The 24,535-nt window shown below is 41.7% G+C and overlaps 1 protein-coding gene and 1 long non-coding RNA gene across 2 annotated transcripts in view; both read left to right on the plus strand.

The window, feature by feature from the left end:
- Nucleotides 1-24,535, plus strand: part of LOC146510790 (uncharacterized) — a 360,605-nt gene that overhangs the window by 111,147 nt on the left and 224,923 nt on the right. The window lies entirely within an intron of this gene.
- LOC146510797 (E3 ubiquitin-protein ligase TRIM21-like) lies at nucleotides 8,562-12,189 on the plus strand. Its single transcript, XM_085172674.1, has 2 exons — nucleotides 8,562-8,730; nucleotides 10,264-12,189. Exon 2 carries the CDS (start codon nucleotides 10,273-10,275, stop codon nucleotides 11,926-11,928), a length of 1,656 nt encoding a protein of 551 aa, XP_085028800.1. The 5' UTR covers nucleotides 8,562-8,730; nucleotides 10,264-10,272; the 3' UTR covers nucleotides 11,929-12,189.

Raw genomic sequence — 24,535 nt, forward strand, 5'->3', positions numbered from 1 at the left:
TGCCCTCCTACGGCCTCCACGTCTCCTGATGTACTGGCCTGTCTCCTGGTAGCGCCTCCATGCTCTGGACACGACACTGACAGACACAGAAAACCTTCACAGCTCGCATTGATGTGCCATCCTGGATGAGCTGCACTACCTGAGTGGGCTGTAGACTCCATCTCATGCTACCACTAGAATAAAATCTCTTGGGTTTATCTAAGGACACTGGACATTTGTGATGTAAGTTAAGAGTCTTATGGGCTCAATAAACTGAAACAGTAATTGTCACTGAGCCCATTTTATTAACATGTATGAACACAATGCTAACTCTGGTTGAATGGAAAAGGATATTCAGTCAATAACAATAGAGTACATATCAGTAACAATAAAATAAGACTATTTTTAATGCACCAACAACATTTGAAGACAGAATAAAATATTTGCAGCCATTGAAGCGGCTGTGGCAGGATGCAGGACACTCAGACGGAGGAGTAAACTCAAAGAGGCTGTTTTTTTTATTGCAGTTACAGGACAAAGCTCCATAAACAATAAACCTGCAAAAACAAACCAAAACTTGAACCTAAACTTTAAGAATTCTGGAGACAAGAGACGAGGAGCAGAGAGGGAAACAGACACTGCTAGCATCATGGGCAGGTTTTTGACGGGGCTCCCACACAAACACAAAGCAGGAGATGAAGCATCGCCAAATATGTTTCCAAGCCAACTTCCCTCCAAGCCAAAGACTAGAAAATATGATGAAGCATATCTTCCCTTTGGCTTCACCTGCACAAGTGCCGAGGTAGGTCTCCCCGACAGAATTGGTTTCCCCTGCGTCGGGAGCAGCGCTGGGCTGTTCAAATCACGGACAAACAGGATCCCACATTCTTGAGTTTTAGTTCACAAACACAAAACTAACTACTCGTGAAATTTTGGAGATGTTAACTCTTTATACAGTAAAGTTACAGCGGGATACAAATAACATCAGGCGGATCCTGCCGCAGTTTGTTCCTCCTTCCAAATCACAGACAAACAGCATCCCACAGCTGTTTGTGGTTTTAAACCCGCTTTTTCTTTTTAATGTTGAATATTATTACACAGGAGAAAAAAACCCAACTACACGTAAAATAATGACGCCATAAAGATGGTTTGTTTTTCTGTTATTTAAGGCTACGTCCACACGTACACGGGTATTTATGAAAAGTCAAGAACAGCGACCCAAAACGCCGTTTACGTGTGGATTAAAGGCCCAAATGCATAGAAAAGCTGCGTTTTCTAAAATACCCGTGTAGGTGTGGATGGAGTGTAAAAGAGTTAGATTACTTTATTTCTCCCTATAATTGATTACAGTTTACTTTTATTTATTTAATTGTTTAAAAAAGGTTTGAGGTGTGAAATAAACTGCAAAGGGGATTGAAAGCAATAAATGGTTGGCTGAAGGATGGGTTTGTGGGGGGAGATTTTCTTGTAAAACAAAGGGGGGCCCAGCGAAAAAAAGATTGGGAACCAGTGGCACAGATACTGGGAAGTGGTCTGTGGTGACCACCTGCTGAACCACTCCTTTATTATTGGAGATGTCTCGCTAATTTCCACCTGTTGTCGATTCAATTTGCACAACAGCAGGTGAAACTGTCAGCGAGTGCTGCTTCCTGAGTGGACAGTTTGATTTCACAGAAGTGTGATTGACTCATAATTACGTTGTGTTGTTGTAGTGTTCCCTTTATTTTTTGGAGCAGTGTATATTCAAAAGAAGAGAGGGGCAGATTTTTCTTAGTGCACAATACTAACTGTTTACCTGCTAAACATCAGGTGCTACTAAATTAAAAAAAATTAAATGCAACTCAATCACATTATGTTTCTTATATTTCTCGTACAACACTTAATATAAACATTAAGTATGATTCAAAAAGAATTAACATCACTTCCTGTAATGGAGTTAAAATCCATACTGGACACTGCTGCACAACAAACAAGCATATTGCCACCATTGTAGCTTGTTTTATTTCATCATATTTTAAATATTATCAAATTAAAATTGTATATCTTTGTTTTGTCCCCAAAAACCTCCTAAATCTAAAAACTTTTACAGGTATATTTGTGCCAGAAATGAAGCTGCTGAATCTCTCCTTGTGTCTTCATCTAGTTTTGGAGACATTTATTTGACCACACTCTCACATGCTCTGTGCCTACATCACCATCCCTGACAGTCGTAGCTTGGCCCATCAGAGGGTGAAATTAAGTGTGCAAAATGTGTTATTTTGCAAAGTGCTCTCTAGGGTTCCTAAATCATGTATAGCATCGAGGTCATTTCTTTTGAATTATTTTTAATAATCCCTTCTTCTGAAATATAAGATCCTCTCTTGGTTTTAATGGTACTTTGGATTTCCTTACTTTCTGTTGCACTCCCAATCCTAAAGTGTGTTAAACATTCATTTAAACGGTTCGCATAAACGTGAGCCAATAATTTATAATCATTGCACAGAAGGGTTATGGGTCTCCAAATATCCAAAAGAAGTTTGTCTTTGTTGGGTTTTGGGATTAAAGTGATGAGACCTTGTTTCACTGATGAGATACATTCTAAGTATGTAAATAGTAAATACACCGTTAGCCCATCAATTCCTGGTGATTTACCCCTGGGTATTTGTTCAATTGCCTTGTCCAGCTCTTCAGTTACAGGTTTACCCTCCATACGATCCTTCACACCTTTGTCCAATGTTCCAATAAAGCCTCTAAGACACAGGTGTCAAACTCCAGGCCTCGAGGGCCGGGGTCCTGCAGGTTTTAGATGTGTCCTTGATCCAACACAGTTGATTTAAATGGCTAAATTACCTCCTCAACATGTCTTGAAGTTCTCCAGAGGCCTGGTATTGAAGTAATCATGTGATTCAGGTGTGTTGACCCAGGGTGAGATCTAAAACCTGCAGGACACCGGCCCTCGAGGCCTTGAATTCGACACCCCGGCTCTAAGACTTTCCAGAAACACATTCTCTGCTGAATAGTTTGACTTGTAAATGTTACTGTAAAATTGAACTGTTTCCTCATTTACTTTGTCTTGGTCCTCAGTCAGACCCCCTTGATACTCAGTGATTGAATCTTCGTTTTTGCTTGTCTATGTTTCTCTAAATTAAAGAAGCAGGAAGAGTTTTTCTCACCCTCTTCCACCCATCAGGCTCTTGAACGAACATAGGCGCCGTTAGCTTTCTCTAAGAACAGTTTGCCCACTTGAGTTTAAAACTTGTTTAGATGTATTTGTTTGTCCAGTGATAAATCCTGTTTGCAGCATAACCTGTTAATTCTCTCAATAATGGTTTGTTACTCCTGTCCTTTCTCTTTAGCAGTGGATTTGCTCATTTGAATTGCCATCTGTTTAACTTGGAATTTAAACCATTCCCATTTGCTCACATGTGACATCTAATTTGTCAATTTGGGCCATTAGATTTCTCACTTCAAGGCAGAAGTTGTCATTATGCAGAAGGCTGTTGTTAAATTTCCAAATAAGGATGTTTCACCGTGGTTAATGAGATGGACAAGGAAATCAAACAGTGATCAGTTAGAGAGGAAGCTGAGATTTCCCACTTGGAGATGTCGTTGATCAAACTGTCAGAGATTAACCAGTAATCAATTCTGGAACACTGACCATTGTTAGATGAATGAAACCAAGTATACAGAGATGCAGAAGGATTATTCAGCCTCCAATAGTCACACAGACTGACTGTGTTGACCAAATTAAGAATACTTTCATCAAAACTGAGACATGAAGTCCTAGATGGAAAACGGTCTAAAGCGGGATCGGGAGCTACAGTCTCCTCCCACAATAACCTTGTCAACAAAATTAGCTTATCTTCCATTGCTCCCGTTTTCACAGAGGAAGGTTAAAAGTTTCTTGTTCTGAACTCTATTAGTATAACCATACACGCACAACAAAATGTAGTTAGAACCAATAATCTCTGACACTACCATCAGCCAGTGACCATCAGAATCACTTTCACAGTCTATAACATTTCCCGGAAACCTATTAAATAAAATCCTCACTCCAGCTGAGACGTACCATTACTAAAGAAAACAGATTCACCCCACTGTGTTTTACACAACTTTGAGTCTGCCTCCGCCAAATGGGTCTCCTTGGAGATCTTTTCGGAGAAGCCTTCCTTGAAGCGGATGTACGTACTCACAGGACAGTTATCAAAAAAAAAAAAGACGGAATAATTACGGTAGAGTTGGTGTCCTGTTAGTTCTTCTGTAGTTGGTTGACGTGCACAAAAAACGGTTATTGCTTTTTATAATTTCACAGTTTCAGGACAAAAGAAAACCAAAAACGTTCGGACACCTGCAGTAAGGTTGCTAGTCACTCTGCCATCTTGGATCCTCCCCAGAAATGTAATTATTGACAAAAGTGAACGAGCACTGATAGTGTCATCTACAGCTGTGGCCAAACGTTTAGAGGGTCTCGAACTCCAGTCCTCGAGGGCCGCTGTCCTGAAGCTTTTCCATGTGTCCCTGTTGCAACACGCCTGAGTAAAATGAGTAGAATTAGCAAGAGTATAGAACTTGACTGCATGCTGAAGTGGCAACCCCTAACCCTACTCAAGTAAATTTAAGTTAATGTAAGTGTTTGGAAAAATATACTTCTAAAAGTACTTTTATTGCACCATGTTCATTCACTCATGAGCTGCTGTAACATGAATCCAATGGCTGAATCACCACCTCAGCATGCAGTCACGTTCTATAGTCTTGCTAATGACCTACTAATTGTATTCAGGCGTGTTGCAACAGAGACACATGGAAAAGCTTCAGGACAGCGGCCCTCGAGGACTGGAGTTCGAGACCCCTGGTTTAGAGAATGTGAAGTGTTGGGTTTTTTCACAAAGTTTGCTGCTTCACTGACAGTCGTATATCATATCATTTCAAACAGGGGTGATCCAGTAATGCTGCACTAATGAATTAGACTAATGTTAACTATTCACTTTAGCTAAAGTTATTAAGTTAGCTACAGAGTTGGGATGCTGTAAGACATAAATAAACCTAAATTACAATGGTTTGGATATTCATTTGCATGTTTCCCTACTGTAGTGGTCTCTGCAAGCATACAGGGCTCTGAGAGGGTACAAGACGCGACTTTGGAAACAGTCGATCATGTTTGCAAAGCTGAACCCAGGGCTAACTATGCTAAATTAGTGTTTTTAGCTAACAGCTACAATAAGCTTAACGGTTACTGTCAGGCTATCATTTGTTTACATGATGCTTTTTCTTATACAGATAATACATTTATTATCAAACTGAGAGTTTATCTGCTGGTCATTTGAAATGACGAATGACTTCTGAATACTTAATCTGTGCCCTGCTCCAGCTCTAGATGCTGTAGGTCCGCTCAGTAACACTCAGCAGGTACAACGTAGCTCTTTTCAAACCAATTCATTGGATTTCAAATTAGGCCAATACAAATTCAGCTTTAGAAGCTTTTATTCAAGTTGAGCAATTCAAATTTAACTTATTCAAATTCAGTTTCTGATGGCACAAAGTTCTGCACATACAAGGAAAATGCAGTCAGTGAATCACAGATGACCCAGCAACAAACAGAGGAAGACAAAGGGCTTTAAACATGGAACACAGGAGGAGCACAGAGACAGAAACCAAGAGGCCAGAAAGGATCAATAATAATGAAATCAAAGACTATTAATGATTCAGAACCCAAAACACTGGGTCAAAGATCCAGGACCATGACAGACAACTGTGGATCTGATTTTTTAAGAAAGACACAAAAATCTCTTATTATTAGACTAAAAGCTTGATATAGACATAACAGTTTATAATGTGTCAGCAGCATAACACCCCTGCACCCCAGCACTGCACTTATATTATACTTTAATCCAGATGTAGTTGTCATTTAATCATATTAGCTCAATGGGGTCACAAAACATCACACTAGAAATGAGATGTTCACCATTTCATAAATTACATTTTTTACATTTACATGTGCTACAAAATAGACATAATGATAAATATGCTCATCTTTAAATAAAATTACGACTGTAGTCTGTTAAACAGCAAACTAGTCTCTGCTGGTCAGCTAGCTAAACGTCTTTACGTTAGCAGCCCAAATCAGAGGCTAACATTAGCAAATGTTAAGATCAGCCGTATGCAACATCTCCCATGCTTGCTTAAGTAAATAACTTCTAAATGCATTTATGGACTCACCTGTTTTATTGCATTTTCCTGTTTGAGCTTCCTGTAATTGCTGTCATACACTGCAAAAACAGGTGGATGATTACTAATGTCATTAATTAGGAGACCACTTATAGATTTCATTAGTAAATATTAGTGATGTGTAGATGAGGCCTCGTGAAGCGTTTCAGCACATTCCCCAAACTGTATCCATGCTGTGTCGACACGGTGTTGCTATTTTGCTCCATACTGACACCTGCTGGACCTGAAATATCATTGCAGGCAACTTACTTGAGACTCACAACAGACACTGATTGAATGACCTAGTCATACGTGTATACACTGTAAGGTACTTTCCATGGAATCATTTTATATCTTTTACATTGCAAATATTGTTGACATCTTTAAAATATATTGTGAATGTCATTAAGTGAAAATTAAAATGAAAGTATTGTGAATGTAATATTACCCATTTAAATGTAATTGACTCAGAGTTTATTATAAATTTCTATTCAGAAAAATAAGTTCATCCAATGTTTTTACATTCAGTCTATTGCATTTTTTGACACCATTTCCCCAGCTTTGGAAAACACGCTCACAGGGCACAGATGAAGCTGGGGGTACAAAAACTGTAAAGCCAGTTGGGAAAGGTTCGGATAAGATGTCTTCCTATTCCCTCAGTACGTTAAAGGATCCTCTGATCTTGGAATGTTTCTCTCCGCCAAGTAGCACTGGACCTCAATGATGGAGTCCGCTGTTGCGTTGTTGGTTTGTGTCACGATCGGGCGAATTACACACGGTAATTCGGCGTGCCCGTGTGGCGTGCTGGCTAGACCCAAACGCGGCGAAGGCTAGCGATGGGTTGGAACAGACACGCAGTTATTCTAGTAACGATCAGTGCACGAAGTGTGGCTTTGGAACTGGCGTTACAGACGGAGAGCGAGCGGAGCCGGGATGAGAAAAAGAATCGAGAGGAAAAACACTCACGGTTGCTGAATCAGACGGAAACTGACGTCGGCAAAGTGTCGGAGCTTCTGACATGCAGAGAACGATGTCTGAGCGGCGAACAGGTGGGTGGCGTCTCTCTTTTAAACCCGGCCCCGTGATCAGCTGGTGATCACCTGATCACCGGCTGACAGTTTGTCTGCCAACTTCTTCATCGAGCCGCTGCCACGGGTTTTCTGAAAAAATAAAAAACGCATGGCCGTTTTAGTTTTTGTCATCTACCCCAAATTAGTACACATTAGCATCAAAATGTACCACTAGATTTTAAAATGCCACTGGATTTTAACATGTCTGACACTCATACGTTAAGACAAATGGTGGGGGGTGTAGTAAGGATGTTGGGGGAAGCAGACAGCTCCACAGGAAGAGTCTTTTGTCTCTTTGAGGACTCTGGGAAGTAGCAAGGGAGTGTGAACCTTAAGGTGTGAAACAGCTGTGTACTGCCTTTGTTCCTGGAGGAGGTATTTAACTGAGAGCCATGCTAGGCTCAGTGAGACTCTGCTGACCGTCTGCCCCGCGGTCATGTAGGCTCTCCATCAAGCTGTTTGTTTCTGTTCTTTGTGTGTTTGGATTAAAGAATGTTAGCTACCGCTCGTCTGCAGGCTTTATTTAAGTGGAAAACTTCCACAACACCAGCAAATAAACACTGAATATTTCATGTGTGACATTTGTGAGGTTACCTTAAACACAGTCCGTCAGTCCTTTTGCTCTTTAACAATAAAATATTAAAAACTGTCTCGAGTTTATTTGGTGATGTTCTCGTGCACGAGGCGAAAACAGCAAACAAACGTCACAGTAAATCTTTCCAGCTGATGTTAGGCATCCTCCACCTGCTGAATCCACGTCAGCCTCTTCCTGCTCATGTTCCTGTTTAGAGGCACAGTCGGCCTGAAAATGGAGAAAACTGAACACAGGAATATTTGGATTTTCCTTCTTTTTCTCTGCTCATGTTCAACTTGTCTGATTCAAGCTGGGAATATTTATTAGAAATAAAGTGAATAATATTTTATTATTACGTTGATGCAGCACATGGTTCAGTTAGCTTTGTATAAACACATGTGTTAGAAATGTTCTTCAATCAGCTCTTTTTACTCTCTTACATTTCTCAGATAGTACTTTTTTACTTTTACTTCAGTAAAGAAGTTGAATTAGTACTTGGAGTATTTTTAACAGTAGTACTTCTACTTCAGTACAGACTGTGTGTACTTTTACCACCTGTGTCTGAGACCTCCTTCAGGGTCCACCTGAAGCTCTCAGTCTGCTGTGGAAAAAGGAAATCCAGGTGAGTTTCTCCTGATCACCTGAGGCCGTCATAACTGTGTGAACCCACACACCACTCCTCACTCCTCCCACCCGCTTCACACAGTCACTGAGTACAGACCGGCTGATTCCTGTAAAGGGAGAGGCAGCAAAACCAGACAAACAGCTGCAGGAAGAGGCGGAGCAACAGCTGAAAAACAAGAAGCTCAACGTCATTTTGCAGAAGTGAAAGTGTGAGAGAGCAGCAGCAGAGCTGCAGTCGAGTCCTGTTTGTCTCTAAAAGAAGATTCACTGGAGTCCATCAGGTTTCTCTCAGCAACAGTGGTGAGTGCAGCTGATCACACTTCCTGTTTCTACACAAATCTTCACTCTGTTCACTTCATCAGGACTCATCACAGTCACACTGGATCCATAGAAATCTGCTCATGTAACCACAGATCCACTGTAGGAACATCGAGCTGCTGCTTCAGTCTCACTGTGGCTCTGCTCAGGACTGTGGACTCAGGCTGTGCTCTGGACTTCAGACTGACTCCACACTTCCTGGTTATTCATCACTTCCTGTTCCTATTAGATTGATTCTGGATCTGATTGATCATAAGGATTACAGACGTGAAAACACCTATTTATTCTTTATTGATATAAAGCCTTTGATACTGTAAACCAGTAGATTCAAAAAGTCATTCACACATTTTACAAAGATTATCTGACTTAGTGTATCCTGTAAGAGTCACAGATGTTCATAAATCATTCAGAAAACAGTCGATGCTGCACTTTATAACTTTGTGTGGAAACATGAATCTCATTATTTAAACAGATGTGTTTGAATCATCCTGATAATCAGGCTTTAAATATGTCCACACATCAGCTGTGATATTCAAGCTGAACTGGATCAAACATCAGACACAAACATAGATGATGGTGTTTAATCCCAAAGCTTATTTAAACAAACTGGAGGACAGAATTCCTCCTTAAATGTGATTTTGATCAAATCCACTGATCTCATTTTCACACACAGGCTTTATCATGGTGGCTTCTTCTCTACTAACATCAATCTTTGATTTGGACAAACAAATATATGAAACACAAAAATAAATCAATGTTTTCTGAGGATCCAGAATAACATGAATGATGTATCCCAGCGAGTGACTGGAAAAGTTCATCTTCCATATCCTGAGTTTGTGAGGAGCTGTGATGTTCCAGTATCTGTGAGAGAAAACAGGACAGTTTTTAATGACGCACAAATGGACCAAATATACAGACACCTCTGAATAAACATGTTCTCATAAATGCCATTAAAATACTGGATCAACAGTTAATAACACATTTCTGAGGTTTATGATTCATCGTCCTCCTCACTGTCAGTTCTACTGGAACAATCACTGTTTAATATTAATGGCTCGTTGATCTGGACAATAAGAAGTATTTAGTCACCAACAAGGTCGAAGTTTACGGATGGAATATGATGGAATATATCCAACAAACTGATTTATTCAAGTATACAAATGATCTGCATGAATCTTGGACCTTCTGTAAAACAGTCAGAATTTCACATCTTTTTAACGACTGTATTTATCTTCATCCCCAAACGTTGATCCAGTTCATCTGGACGCAGCAGACACTACGATGTTAGGTTTGTGTTTGGGATGAACCAGTTTGTGTCTGAGTGTGTTGCTGGGTCTCCACCAGTTACTCTGAGAACTGAAGAAGCTTCTCTGATGAAACGTCTTCAAGAAACTCAAAGAAGTCCAGACGCTTTTCTCTCCAAGCGCCTCAGACTACTGACGCTTGTTTCTCTCTTTTTAAAAATGAAATTTAAAGTGAATTTTGAATCAAATGTTTCTTTTCTTTCTCCCTCAGAGTGCAGACATGTCTGCTGCCAGCAATCTGCGATCTGAAGATCAGTTTCTGTGCTCCATTTGTCTGGATGTGTTCACTGATCCAGTCACTACATCATGTGGACACAACTTCTGCAAAACCTGCATCAGTCAGCACTGGGACATGAATGTGAGCTGTCAGTGTCCCATGTGTAAAGAGACTTTCTACACTCGACCTCAGCTGAAGATCAACACCTTCATCTCTGAGATGGTTGCTCAGTTCAGACGTGAAGCTCAGCAGAAAGCCAGCAGCAGCAGCTCAGAGCAACAAGCTGCCAAACCAGGAGAAGTTCCCTGTGACGTCTGCACTGGAACCAGACTGAAGGCCCTGAAGTCCTGCCTGGTGTGTCAGACCTCCTACTGTCAGACTCACCTGGAGCCTCATCTGACACTGAAAGGCCTGAAAAGACATCAGCTGATTGATGCTGTGGAGAACCTGGAAGGCAGGATGTGCACGAAGCACGATAAACTCCTGGAGCTGTTCTGTAAGACCGACCAGACATGTGTCTGCGTGCTCTGCCCTGTTTTAGACCACAAGAACCATGAGTTTGTTCCTCTGAGAGAAGAATATGAAGGAAAGAAGGCAGAGCTGGAGAAGACAGAGGCTGAGATTCAGCAGATGATCCAGAAGAGACGACTGAAGATTCAGGAGATCACAGAGTCGGTGAAGACAAGTAAAGATGCTGCAGACAGACAGAAAGCAGAAGGTGTTCAGGTCCTCACGGCTCTGATGGAGTCTGTTGAGAGACGCCTGAAGGAGCTCATGAAGGAGATCGAAGACAAACAGGAAGCTACAGAGAAACAGGCTGAAGGTCTCATCAAAGATCTGGAACAGGAAATCTCTGAGCTGATGGAGAGAAGCTCTGAGGTGGAGCAGCTCTCACGCTCTGAAGACCACCTCCACCTCCTCCAAAGCTTCTCCTCCCTGAAAGCTGCTCCACCCACCAAGGACTGGACAGAGGTCAGAGTTCATCCACCATATGAGGGGACTGTGGGGAGAGCTGTGGCTCAGCTGGAGGAGACAGTCTGGAAACTCATGAAGAAGAAGCTGTTTGAGGCTGAGCTGCAGAGGGTCCAGCAGCATGAGGTGGACGTGACTCTGGATCCTGATACAGCTCATCCTGCTCTCATCCTGTCTGATGATGGAAAACAAGTGTACTGTGGTGATGTGAGGAAGAATCTTCCAGACAACCCAGAGAGATTTTCTCTGTGTGCTAATGTTTTAGGAGAGCAGAGTTTCTCTTCAGGCAGATTTTACTTTGAGGTTCAGGTTAAAGGAAAGACTGAGTGGGATTTAGGAGTGTCCACAGAGTCGATCAGCAGGAAGGGAAAAATCTCAGTGAGACCTCAGGATGGTCTCTGGACTGTGTGGCTGAGAAATGGAAATGAGTACAAAGCTCTTGCTGGTCCTTCAGTCCCCCTCTGTCTTCATCCTGGTCCTGAGAAGGTGGGGGTGTTTGTGGATTATGAGGAGGGTCTGGTCTCCTTTTATGATGTAGGTGCTGCAGCTCTGATCTACTCCTTTACTGGCTGCTCCTTCACTCACAAACTCCACCCACTCTTCAGTCCCAGTCTGAATTATGGAGGTAAAAACTCTGCACCTCTGATCATCTGTCCTGTCAATCGAACTGATCAACGACTGATTTAATTGGATGAATGATTGATTTTTCTTGAAGGGAACAAATGAACATATTGAGTGTAAATCCTCTACAGTCTCCATGTTTCTATAGAATCTGATCATCAGGACTCTGATTCACACTTTGATTCTCATGGAGTTTGATTTGAACAGAAGAAAAGTTGAATCAGGAAATGTTCCCACTGATGGAGACTCGAGCTGAAGAGCAAATATCAGAGAATAAATGTCCAAAAGCTTCATTTACAATAAAGTTTGTTCAATGCTTTGAGTGAATCCAGACTCATGTGTGGCTGTTATACGGAGCATCAGAGTCCAGCTGAGTTATGTTGGATACAAACTGCTTATTTTGGCTCTGTGAGGAGTTTTGTTCACTGCAAACTGATGAGACGGATAATATTCAAAGAACTCTGTAGAGATTCATGCATCCATGTTCTCCACCTGCAGGTGTGGAGGAGAAAGGTGGAGCACAGACTGCTGCATCCTTCCAGTCACATCATTTTGATGATTATATTTGCATGTTGTGATGATTTGGGTTAAAGATCAACAGAGCTGAACGGCTGCAGTCACAGCATGAAGACGATGCTGAAGCTGAGCTGTCAGTGAAGATGTTTCACTGTGATTTGATTTGAAGAATAGAAAGTGTGTGTGGCTGCTGACAGCTGCAGTCTCTGTTAGTCTGCATAACACACACACAACTTTCCCCCTGAGGCAACGATCCAGCAACAACACAAAGAACAGCTGCAGACACACACACACACGATTGTGCGCTCCCTTTCAGTCTGAACTCTCAAACACACAAACAAACAAACTCTATCAATGTCGTACTGTTAAAGAACACTTTACTGTTTAAGGTGGAATTCCTCAGTAACAATGATTTGAGGTCTCTACCAGTGTCTACAGTGGTTTTCAACATACAATCTACTGAAACGTGATTTTCTTTATGCCGTACAAACTATTTTAAAAGAGCTTTGATCACAACATGATTTGCATGATTTGCAACATTTTTTCCCCCAATCGGTTATTCCGATTCTGTTAAAATTTAACTCTTAACCTAATTTAAACTTGTTTAATTTCTCATTAACTCAGACTTTTAATTTATTTCCTTGTTTAATGTATTATTTCTTTATCCTTGTTTAATTTTTGCCGATCCTTTCTGTTCAACCGGTTTAATCTGACCTTTGACCTATTTATTCCTTTATCTCATATTTTCATTTCATTACATAATTTTCTGATTCATCTTAATCCTTAATCTTAACCTTTGACCTATTTCCTTAGCCTTGATAAACCTTGAAATTTCTTTCACCATTAAACTTCAGGCTTAAATTCAACCTTTGTTAAAAACCTTCTTACTAACTTGTAATTCCAACTTTATGCATTAAACATGTATCTTATCATATAAACACTCGATCAGTGTGACAGAGAGAACTGTAACCATCACCGCTCACATTTTAATCTGGTTTATGGCCAATTTTGCAGCTTTTGATATAACAGGCTCTGCTTACCTTTATTTTGAAGGCCTTCTATGAGGGTGAATTGGTTTCCTCCAGTTCTGGCGTCTGACAGCAGCTCCGTCAGGAGCCTCTCCAATCCTCCTTTTCTCCTTTCCAACCCAAAAATCACGTCGGGTCACCGATTTGTTGTGTTCAAATGTTTTCAGAAGGAATTCAGGAGAAAAAGATTTAAAAAGATTTCCTTCAGACCATCTTCACTGACCACCTGTGATGAAGGACTCATCTCTCCAGGTGTCCTGCAAGCAAACAATCAGATTTTTTGAACACCAACTTATTTGCTTACTTAAAACATTTTTTTTTTAATTTGCTATTGATCAGACTTCAATTTAGACGATCTCAGGCTCCCTCCCCACTGGAGAGGTGACATTCAATGTCCCACTGTCAGTCTGGATAGCCCTGACCACCACCCCACACACAATGTCACGAAAGCATCGTTTTAAAAAGGGCTCTGAAAACATGGCCAATAACTTTCATTCTGATGATCTGCAGAATAATTTGGCCACAAAACTAATTTCACTGTTCAAAGACTTGCAGACTTCACTATATACAGTGTAGACAGTGTGGACCCTCTAAACTAAGTCTGGGGGATGTGATCTTTGAATAAATGCAGACCAAACTGTTGTTGTTTGTTTACTTACACAGCATGTCTTGTAGGATTAACTGGAGTCAACAACAACAGCACAGAGCAGTCACATCTCAGGTCTACTAACAGAAGACAGGAAAAGATCAGGAAAGAAAGAAACATGTTCTCAGCGAGGACATGTAAACACAGACACCTCTGTGACCCTGTAAACATACCTCAGCTCCCCCTCCTCCTGAGACGTGGAAGCATGTCTGCCATGGCTCATCCTTCATCCTTGTTTAATTTTTGCTGATCCTTTCTGTTCAACCGGTTTAATCTGACCTTTGACCTATTAATTTTAACTTAACAGAACTCTTGTTTTGACCTATTCATTCCTTATAACCAAAAAACCCTTTTATCTGATATTTTCACCTTATTTATTGATTATATATATATATCTATTATATTTTATCACCTTACCTTATTTTGACCTTTGACCTATGTCCTTGTTAGCCTTGATAAACCTTGATCTTCCTTCATCAAACGTGAAATTTCTTTCACCTTTGAACTTAAAGCTTAAATTAAACCTTTGTTAAAAACCTTCTTACCAACTTGTAATTCCAACTTTCTGCATTAAACATGTATCTTATCATATAAACACTCGATCACTGAGAGAACTTTAACTTTAGGCAGAACCAAATGAAGCAGCTAATCTCGTCAAACTCACAGCGACAGTAACTGACAGTGAATTATTTTAATGTTCTTCATTGTATTTGTTAGAAACATTTTATTTTCCTTTAATTGCGGGACTTTGGTTAAGTTAAATCCGATGTATTAACCGACCTTTGAGGTGAAGTGCAGCTGCAAAGAACGCTATGGCAGGCAATGAGGTGTGTTTAATGTCACTCTGTTAATTTGAGCGTCCATAAATTGAATATCTTTTTTTTTTTAAACTTTATTATTGCTAATTTATTGGAAAATTAGGCCATTTAATCAAGATAGATTTTATGTTGTTGGTTGTAAAGATCTGGATGGATATTTTATTTTATTCTGTATTTCTATTTTTCAGTTTTACTTTTCAAGACTTGGTGAATTGCCTTTTTCTTTATAACTTGGCCTCCTTTTTGTTTAGTTTTGTTAAAATTAGCAGCAGTGAGAAGTGTTACTGTCGGTCTTGAATATATTTGATGTAGCCCATACAATTAAGGTAAGTGTCATGTTTTTAGTTGTTAGAGTCTGATGAAGAATCTTTTATTTTTCTCCAAAAGTTGATTCTGTTTATCTGGACATAGTGTTTTTCAGTTTCAGCTGAATGCAGGTTTCCCCAGTCTTATACGTGTCAGGAGCATCAGCACAGCTGAAATGCATTTTTTCTAAGCACCGCGTCTCTGTGGCTTTTAAACCCCAAAACACGCTATAACAAAAATTGGCCCACCCCAAGGATCGGGTCTCCCGGTGTAGTTTCCACTGTGACAGACTGTAGGCTTCCTCAGAGTGAGGCTGAGAGCGGCAGCCCAGGTGGAGTCTGACCCGTGGCCCTTCAAATAAAGCTGAAAAAGGCCAATATATGATATTAAATATAAAATATAATTAAAACAACATCAGAACGAACAACGAGCTGCTGTTAAGAACTCCCGACGTCCATCAGAGGCCCGATTGTCTTACAGATAAAGACAAAGTCAAAGTTTCATCCCTCCGTTCTCCTGTTTCACTTTAAACACTGTTTCCATGACAACAACCACCGTATGTGGAAAAGAACCCGACACCAAAAACTGAAGCGGTGAAAAATGTTTTGTTGCAGATAAACTATTAACTTTATGTTATTTATTTTCAGCTCATACCATCATTAAAGCATGTTAGAACACACATGTAGGATTTCACAAATCATCGCTCCTAAATTTAATCGTATCCATAACAACAGTTTGTACGTGTTAGCTTTGAAAACATCACATTCTTTATGTTAGTTGGTTTAGACGAGTGATCTCCAGGATGAATGAGGGCAGAGTTTCATGGAGACTGTTTAAGTGTAAACCTGGATTAAAAACCCCACATTTGAACACCTTCATCAGTGGCTGTGACCATGTTGAAGGACTAATGCTGACGTGCTCTGACACTCATTAGAAAACAAAGTGGTGAAAGCACAGAGCCCTGAGGAGCTCCACTGGACGGTCTGCTCACAGAACTTACATTTAATTATTTCACTTTTATTTACATGTAAAACACCCTCAGAGAGAACAGCTGTTTCAGAGCTGCCAGCTTTATTGGAAAGATGAACTGAAATCTTAAAATAGTCCAATTTATGACAAACTAACACGGTGAAATGTTGCAGGGTTAAAATGTGTCGATGAATCAACTCTTTCAGTATAAGATCAAATAATACAAAACACATGAAGGTGAGGAGGAATTCATTTTAAAGTGTGATTTAAAGCAGATTCTTTCCTCGTCAGGCTGAAGCTTTCACCGTCTGACGTCTGTAAACAAACTGAAACACGTTCAGTGTTTAGTTTTACTTCACTGACTCAAACACAGAGAGTCTGAACTACAGGCCGGCTGTGGGAGTTACACTTGACCGAGAGCCACACGTGTGACACAGCGCACCTGTTCGGGTACACGTGTCACACAGTGGAGGTCAAACCTTCTGTGCCACAAACACCAGATTAACCAGTTTCACTCATCATCCTTCTACTGTCACATTTTACTGGTTCAGGTTTTATGAATCACCATCTGAGAACGTCTCTGATGTGGGCGCCACTCACAGGGATCACTTCCTGTAGAAGGGTCACATGATCTGTTATAGGCCCCTTTGTGATGACGACAGCTCCGCCCCTTTCGTGTGAGGTTAAACCCAGAGAGCTTCGTGTGACCTCTGACCCTGATCACCAGCGTTAGTGTCAGTGAAGGTGAGATACCGTGTGACAGGAGGAGGAACAATAAAGTTTTATTTGTACGAACACGTAGAACAGATGAAGTCACAACGAAGCAGGTGGAGCTCAGTCAGGGTGGAGGTGCAGACAGGTGAGCTGAAGGGGAGGAGCCAGTCTGGTCAGGAACTCTGTCTCCTCGAGTGAACCTCCTCACCTCTGACACACACACACACACACACACACACACACACACACACGCACAGTTTGTTTGTATGTAGACATCATATGTTAATGAATCTATGCATATTCATGTAACCTCAATAAAGAGCAATGTTACGGGGGAGCGGACGAGAGCGACTGGGGTCAAGCGAAGGAACGGCGTTTGTCCGGTTCTCTCCCGTGCACGAGAAACATGAAGAACTTTGCCTACTTCGTGTCTTGCTTTGCTGTGTAATTAAATTGTCTTCAACGTTCCAGCGAATTGGTTCAAGCTACAAACCTATCAGTGGGAGACAGAAGGACTCTGGCCAAAGTAACATCTCTGATGGACAGAGTCTCCCACCCCATGCATGTAAATGTTGCTGAACTGCAGAGCTGCTTCAGTGACAGACTGCTGCATCCTCGATGCATGAAGGAGCGTTTCTGCAGCTCCTTCCTCCCTGCAGCTGTCAGACTGTACAATCAGAACTGCTCCCAACAAACAGATGTTTACATCAGCGCTGTAACTGCAATAAGTTAATTAACCAATTCACACTACAACCTGGTTTGCCTCTTATCTGTAGTTATCTTTATTTTATTTAATAACTGTGCAGTACTCTGTATATAGTAACTATTGTCCTTAATGTAAATATGTAAGAAAGATTGTGTATGTTTCTGTTGTGTCCTGTGTACTGTTTGTTGTATATGTGTCTTTTTGGCTGCTGTTACAACCAAATTTCCCCTTGTGGGACAATTAAAGGATTAGAAGGTGCAACTGTCTTTCACTTGCAGAAACTGACTGTATCCTGGCCCAGCTGAAAGATATGCCTGAAACATCTGATGTCTTTCAGATAAGGTTTGGCAGATGTTTTTAAAGTTTTTCAAACTCCTGGCACATCTTTTGAAGTAACTATGTTTACTTTCAAAACGCATAGTCCATAACCTAATCAAGTGGCAAAATTTCAAAATAAGTGCAGGATAGTGACGGAGGAAATGGTGTTTAGGTTTTAGTACACTCTCTGGAAATAAACACTTTCTTGAATCCAAATATTGATGGATTATAATGTCAAGATAGGCCACCTGTGACAGTGACATGTTTTGTGTACAAATCATTTCAACTATGTCTTTAAGCTGGAGCATTAGCTGCCGTACATCATCCTTTGGATTTTGGACTTCATCACCAATTATAACAGGTAGCAACCTTAAGAAATTCCAGTTCTGAATGGCTTGACCTGAAAGCTTGGTTAAATCTGGGTTGATAGCACACGGCTTTGTTAGCGCATCAGCTCCTTTGTACTTGAACTGTTTAATGCGCCGGTTCAAAAGTGCACATGTAAACCATTTCTTTGTCTTAATAAAATACTTCAAGTACAGTGCACTATCATAGGCTAAAGATGTCAGGGCCTAAACAAGGTGGTAAACCAGGTTGGCAAACATGAAAAGATTTCAAGGTATTAAAAACAGAGTTTACCTTTATCCCTTTGATCTCTTGACTGCCTTCAGCTTGTAGATCGCCCACAGCAGAATTGTAGCTTTCAGGTGTGCGCTGTGGACCACAGACATTTGGATCATTACTCTGAATACTTTTGCAGATACTGTGAAATCACATGAAGTGAGTTTCAGAGCGACTGAAGTTCTCAGTAAACCCAATGTTGTGTGAACCCAAATGATCACCAGCAATGCTGTACAAAGCTGCTTTGACTATTTCATCACCAGAAATTATACCATTTTCCAAATTTTTTAAGGTCATTCTCTCCACATAGTAAGACAAGGGACATGTGATCAGTATTGGACCGCAGATGAGCAGGCAAATTTGCCACTGACAGAGACTGCAACCACTTTGTGTTTTCTCTTAGCGGAGCCAAGAGGATTAACGATTTCAAATGCATCCTGGAACAGAATTAGCTTCAGGCATCCTGGATTTTCAATGAAAAACTTGGACTTAAAGCTTTGTCCATCACTTATGTCTCCAAAAGCCTCAGAGTCAGTTTCACAAGACTGTGACACTGAATTCTTCCATAATTCTGATTCGAATAAGCTGCTTAGTGTTTGTTTCACTGGTATATAGTAGGCAAACCGTGGTGTCATATTTTCATCATTTCCTAATGTTAATTTTTCAGGTTCTACGTATTTGAATATCTTTTTGAATGTCTGAGTTCTTGTGTATGTTGTTCTCAGTGGGCCCTTATGACAGGTAGAAAACAGATCTGACTCCTTAATACAATCAGATTTTAACAATAGTGTCATCTGTTGGGCACAAGTCATTTGCATCTCTTCAACAATTGTCTGTATTGTGTAAGCTGGAAGAAGGAGGTGCCCTTACAGTTTTAGGTAAAACAAACACACATTCCTAAGGAAGGCCTCACTGAAATTATGTGGCAGTTCGGTGCCTTCATTTGTTGTTGCCTCATTTAAGCTCTGGGGAGCATCTTCACCTGCAAATACAGCAGAAGACTGCTTTATGTTGCTTATGCTTTCAACAGAGCATTCTCTATGTTTTCTGGACATATGCGCAGTAAATGATGATTTCACAGAGAACATACTTTTCCACCAGTTACTGGACATGCCACAGGTCGCCCCTCCACTATATGCTGTTTTAAGTGGGATATAAGTTCTTTCACTGTGTGAAATTGGCGCTCACAGAGTGTAGTGGCACATTTTAAGTCTGTAAAAATGGCGCTACCAGCAATAGGGGGTGCAAGTACATTGTGAACCCAATAGAAACTGGCTTTAAAGGCCACGTAAGCATAAAATGTACGCCTGCATTCATTACCGACGCATTTGAAAAAATGATGGGGGTCGTTCCTGTGAACTCTACAATGCAGCACATAACCCCTCAACGTCTTCAGCGTTTTGTTGCAAAAAGAGCACAAAATCATTGTAGCTGTCGACAGCACATTTGTTTTAGGTTACTAACCTCCTATGACCTTTCAATAAGCACTGCTTGAAAACAGCAAGGAAAAAATAGGACTAGCCTATCGCTCGGTCAGACGCCATGAATACTATTACTGGAAAACATACGCTCATGTATTTAAAGAAAACAGAAAATGCAATGTTAGCTTACCAAAACTTTTGCTCGTGTTAAAATAGCTGAATATCTGAACGTATACACATCTCCACCACTCTGCTCGCAGACTGAGCGCGTAATGGCACGAGCCGCCAAGCGTGCTACTCCCGCAATAATTTAAGTAGTCCAATCAAAGAACAGAAACAAACTCTCATGCTCAGTGATTTGCCAAGGTAGAGCTCGTGTAGTTTCAAATACTAACACACTTTGGGCATTAAAAAAATAAACATTTGAGCAAATGATTCATTTAACTTTTACTAAATCTGGCTAAAAATGATTGAACGTGGTGCAAAAGTAAAGAAATGACTAACATGGAGGAGATGACCAGCTGTCTATTTGGAAGATAATCAGCCCAGCACAGACTCTAGTCTGGCCCACTGGCCAGCTTTGGATTTTAACAAGTTTTGGATTTTTCTCCCACTGAAAAAGACCTCCCCCATAACCATTCATACTACACCAAAGTAATAACAACTAAATGAAAGAAAAGTTCCTGTCTTTTCATTGTCTATAAAAAAACAGGACATGAATCAACAAAACTGAAACCTTTCTATTTTATAATTACATGACAGTCTGGCCAGTGGGCTGTCATAACTTTTAGGTCATTTTTAACATTTATTTATTACAATTTAAGACTAATGACTTATGCTGAAGGATTTCCTTTATTTACTACAGCAGTTTGTCTTTAAAATGTAGAAAAACTGACAAGTACTGTTGAAATTGTACTGTTATATAAAGATATCTCTTCTTTACACTGACAGAAATTGTACTGGTCTAGTCCACTTAAAGTGGTCTGTATGTGACCAACGTAAATGAGTTTGAATGAATTTGTAAAATGTAATACAAATACTTTCTGAATTTAAAAAAAAAACCAAAATATGTAATTTTAACATTATTTTGTTACCGTTTCAGTTGTACGTGTTCACTTTTAAATTACCATTTTTCAGTGTTTATAAAACAGTAAACTGTAAATTCAACAAGGATATTTGATATTTAAAACATATTCCTACTGTAAAATTAACACTTTACAGGTATATATGTATTATTTACAAAATGTTGATGTAAATAAAACATTGCTTTTTTGTTTTTCTATTTACACATTTTTGATGTCAAGATTTTACACAATTTTACTGTTAATGTCACAAACATTTTTTACAGTGTGGTAGAGCAGATCAACTACTTATTGAAAGGTTGGTGGTTCGATTCCTGGCTCCCCCAGTCTGCATGCCAAATATCCTTGGGCAAGATCTTAACACCAAGTTGCTCTTCGATGTGCTCATCGGAGTGTGAATGTTTATTAGTTTGCACTTGACTTTAGAAGCGCATGTATGAGTTGGTGTGAATGAGGCATGTTGTATACATGCTTTGAGTAATCCGGGAGAGTAGAAAAGCGCTAAATAAGAATCAGTCCATTTACCATCTATATTTGTGTGTGTGTGTGGAAGTGTTTTGCTTGCATTATGTCCACACTGCAGAAGACAGTTGTTGTGTCCAAATTCATGGGCTGCATCCTCCTGAGGACCCGGCCTTCGCGGTCTACGTGGGCTGGGTCCTCAGAAGGTCGGGTAGGCAGGAAGTAAACGGCTGGGGAAATTGGACGGTCTAGCCTTCTGATTAGCGTCACTGCTGTCTCGGTGGAGTTTAATAAACTCGACCGTCTGCTCCTTGCTTTTTTTTTTTTTTTTTTTTTTTTTTTTTTTTTTGCCTGTCCCATTTGGTTCTTTTGCCATCAGAATTATTGTCTAAAGGCGAAGAAAGATGCCCAACGGATTTTCTTTACCAAATTGACCATCCCAGCTTTGCCGTAATGGTCCATTTGATTCACCTTTTATTCTTTATTTTATTTTCACTTGCTGAATACGGGACAGACTTGACTGGGGGAAAGAAAAGGGAGAAAGAAAGAGGGGAAGAAAAACAGTTGAGAAGAGGGACGGGGGAGAAGGGCAAAAAACAAAAACCAACAGAATAAGCAGAAGAAAAAAAAAAAAAAAAAAAAAAAAAAAAAAATACATATATCGATCACCTGGATCACCTGTTGAGAAAGAAAAAAGAAAACAAGCAGAAGAAAACGAGAGTAATACAATAAACCACATCACAATGATATATGGGAATATGACAGTAAATACTAAATATTAAACATTATTGTGCAGCACGTAAGATCGACAGCACAGTGTGCATTGAGGTAGGAGCCAAAAAGGGTGTAGTTTGTGTGTGTGATCACCCGTGTGTACACCTGTGAGCATGGACGCGCTTGTTTTCTTAAAAGGTTCCCTCATGTAATGATCTGCTAGAGGGTGTGGGGGGCCACTGCCCCGTCCTCCAGGGCATGAAGCAGGTATGGAGGAGATCAAAACCCCAGACATCCAGAGGCCCCCAGAACACAAGAGACCAAGGAAGACCAACAGAGGGGCAGCCGCGCCACTGTCCCAGAAAGAGCTGAGGAGAGTCCCAGATGAGGGGTCACCCAGCAGCCACGGAGCATAAGCCAGGGGGGGCTGCAGTGACGTGCCCGTGAGCTCCGCCGGCAGCCAGCTGTGCCTGAGTGACCGAGCCCCAGGCCGAGAGGCCGGGGGCACCCCACCTCCGAAGTGGCCCAAGCGAGCCCCAGGCTCCAGGCCCCGATAAGCAGCCGCCAAGGAGTGAGCCGGTGTGTACCCGGACGCCCACCCCCGGACACAAAGAACCACCAACGCACCGACGTCTGAGGGAGTCCGCCCCCGGCAGGGGAAGTGGTGGGGGGAGATAGGCCTCCAAACCTTGGAGGGCCTGAGCTGTCCTCAGAGAGGTGGCATCTGATACCCAACCTGACATACAGACACAGACATACAGGCACACACAGATACAAACATCCATTCCCACCCTCATGCTCTCATATGCACTTACTCCACACTCAACCAACGTGGAGACAGACATAAAGAGACGCTGTACACACAATCACACTCCCCAAGCGTACTCTACGAACCGGGTCTAGGTACCCTTGCCCCTGGAGGGGGGAACTGCACCCAGACCCAGGTTGTGTTACCCTTTTCCCTGCAGTGGGGAGAAGCAGACCGCCCCGACTCCGCAGCAGCAGGGAGGCCCCACACTCCGGACCCCAGTCGGACGGCCAACTCCTCCTCCTAGCCCCCCTGCTCCAGCAGAAAGCAGAGAACGAGGGTGAGAGAAGACTCCTAACCTCCCTCCACCCGCTCATTGTAGTGTTGATGTATGTGTGTTCTAAGGTGCGTTTAAAACCCAGGAGGGCATGGAGCTACCTGCCAGAGAGCAGCAGGTAAGCGCATAGTCCCTCCTGCTAGCCCTCAATGTCTACGTGTATTTAAAATTGAGAGGTGGGCAACGACGCCGGGGGTGAGGTGTACACCCTGATGGTAATTGGGATTCCGTGTAGCGTGCCCACCCCCAAGATCCTATATTTATGTGTAATGAGAATGTGAGTAATGTGAATGTCTAAGTTGCGGGATAAAATTGAGGCAGAGGCAGCCAGAAGGGGACAGAGGGGGGGGGGTTACCTCCTCTGCACCCTGGTGACACACCCCCACTCCAAGGCCCTGCATGTGTGGGTGGTTGTGGTGGAGCGGGAAGAGGGAGGCAGCTGGAGATGGGGAGGGAAGGAAGGGAGGAGCAAGTGACCCCTCCCTGGGGCCAGCTCCCCCGCTGACCCCAGTAGGCACCCCCATACTCCGCGACCCACCAGGGAAGGGGGGCCCAGGCCCATCCGAACCGGGGCCCAGCGCAGCGGCGCCGCCCGGCCCCACAGAGCCCGGGGCAGTCCACTCAACCCCACAACAGAGAAAACTGCACCCACCCCATCATCCACTCATCTTCCAGACTACATAAGACAATAGACGCCCAGGCTGAGATCTTCCTCCACCTCTCCTGTATCTCCCCCTCTTGCAGAGAGAGTTCCTGAGAGAGGAAAGCCCCTGCAAGATGTGACAACCCCCCCCCACCAGTTGAAGAGCCCCCCAGCTGGCTCGGCGCACCGGCGGCACCCTGCGCCAGTGGCGGGCCCCCGTCTGCTCCTTGCTATCTAAAATATAACAGGACACTGGTGTAAATTCTCGACCGTCTCACACTTCTGTTTAATGAGTTTTCTGCTTGACGTTTATTCAGCTGTGTGAAAATCCCGGAGGAACCCACCCCGGGGATTAATAAAGTTTTATTTTATCTAATCTAATCTAATAACTTTAATCTCAGCCAAACCGATTTATTCACGAACAAATAAAACACTGAAAAAAGCCCAACAATAAAATTTTTTCAGTTGTCTAAGTGACTTAGATGAAGTCACTTAGACTCAACATAACACCATTAAGCGTATATTGGGATACATCAAAGAGAGGCCTGCACAAAATGAGACCCTTGAGCGAAAGTTGGATCACATCGCAGAACGGCTCACTGCAGTTGTGTGGTCTCAGAATCA

The sequence above is a fragment of the Neolamprologus multifasciatus genome, chromosome 9, assembly GCF_963576455.1.
Source record: "Neolamprologus multifasciatus chromosome 9, fNeoMul1.2, whole genome shotgun sequence".
In the NCBI taxonomy this organism is placed as follows: Eukaryota; Metazoa; Chordata; class Actinopteri; order Cichliformes; family Cichlidae; genus Neolamprologus; species Neolamprologus multifasciatus.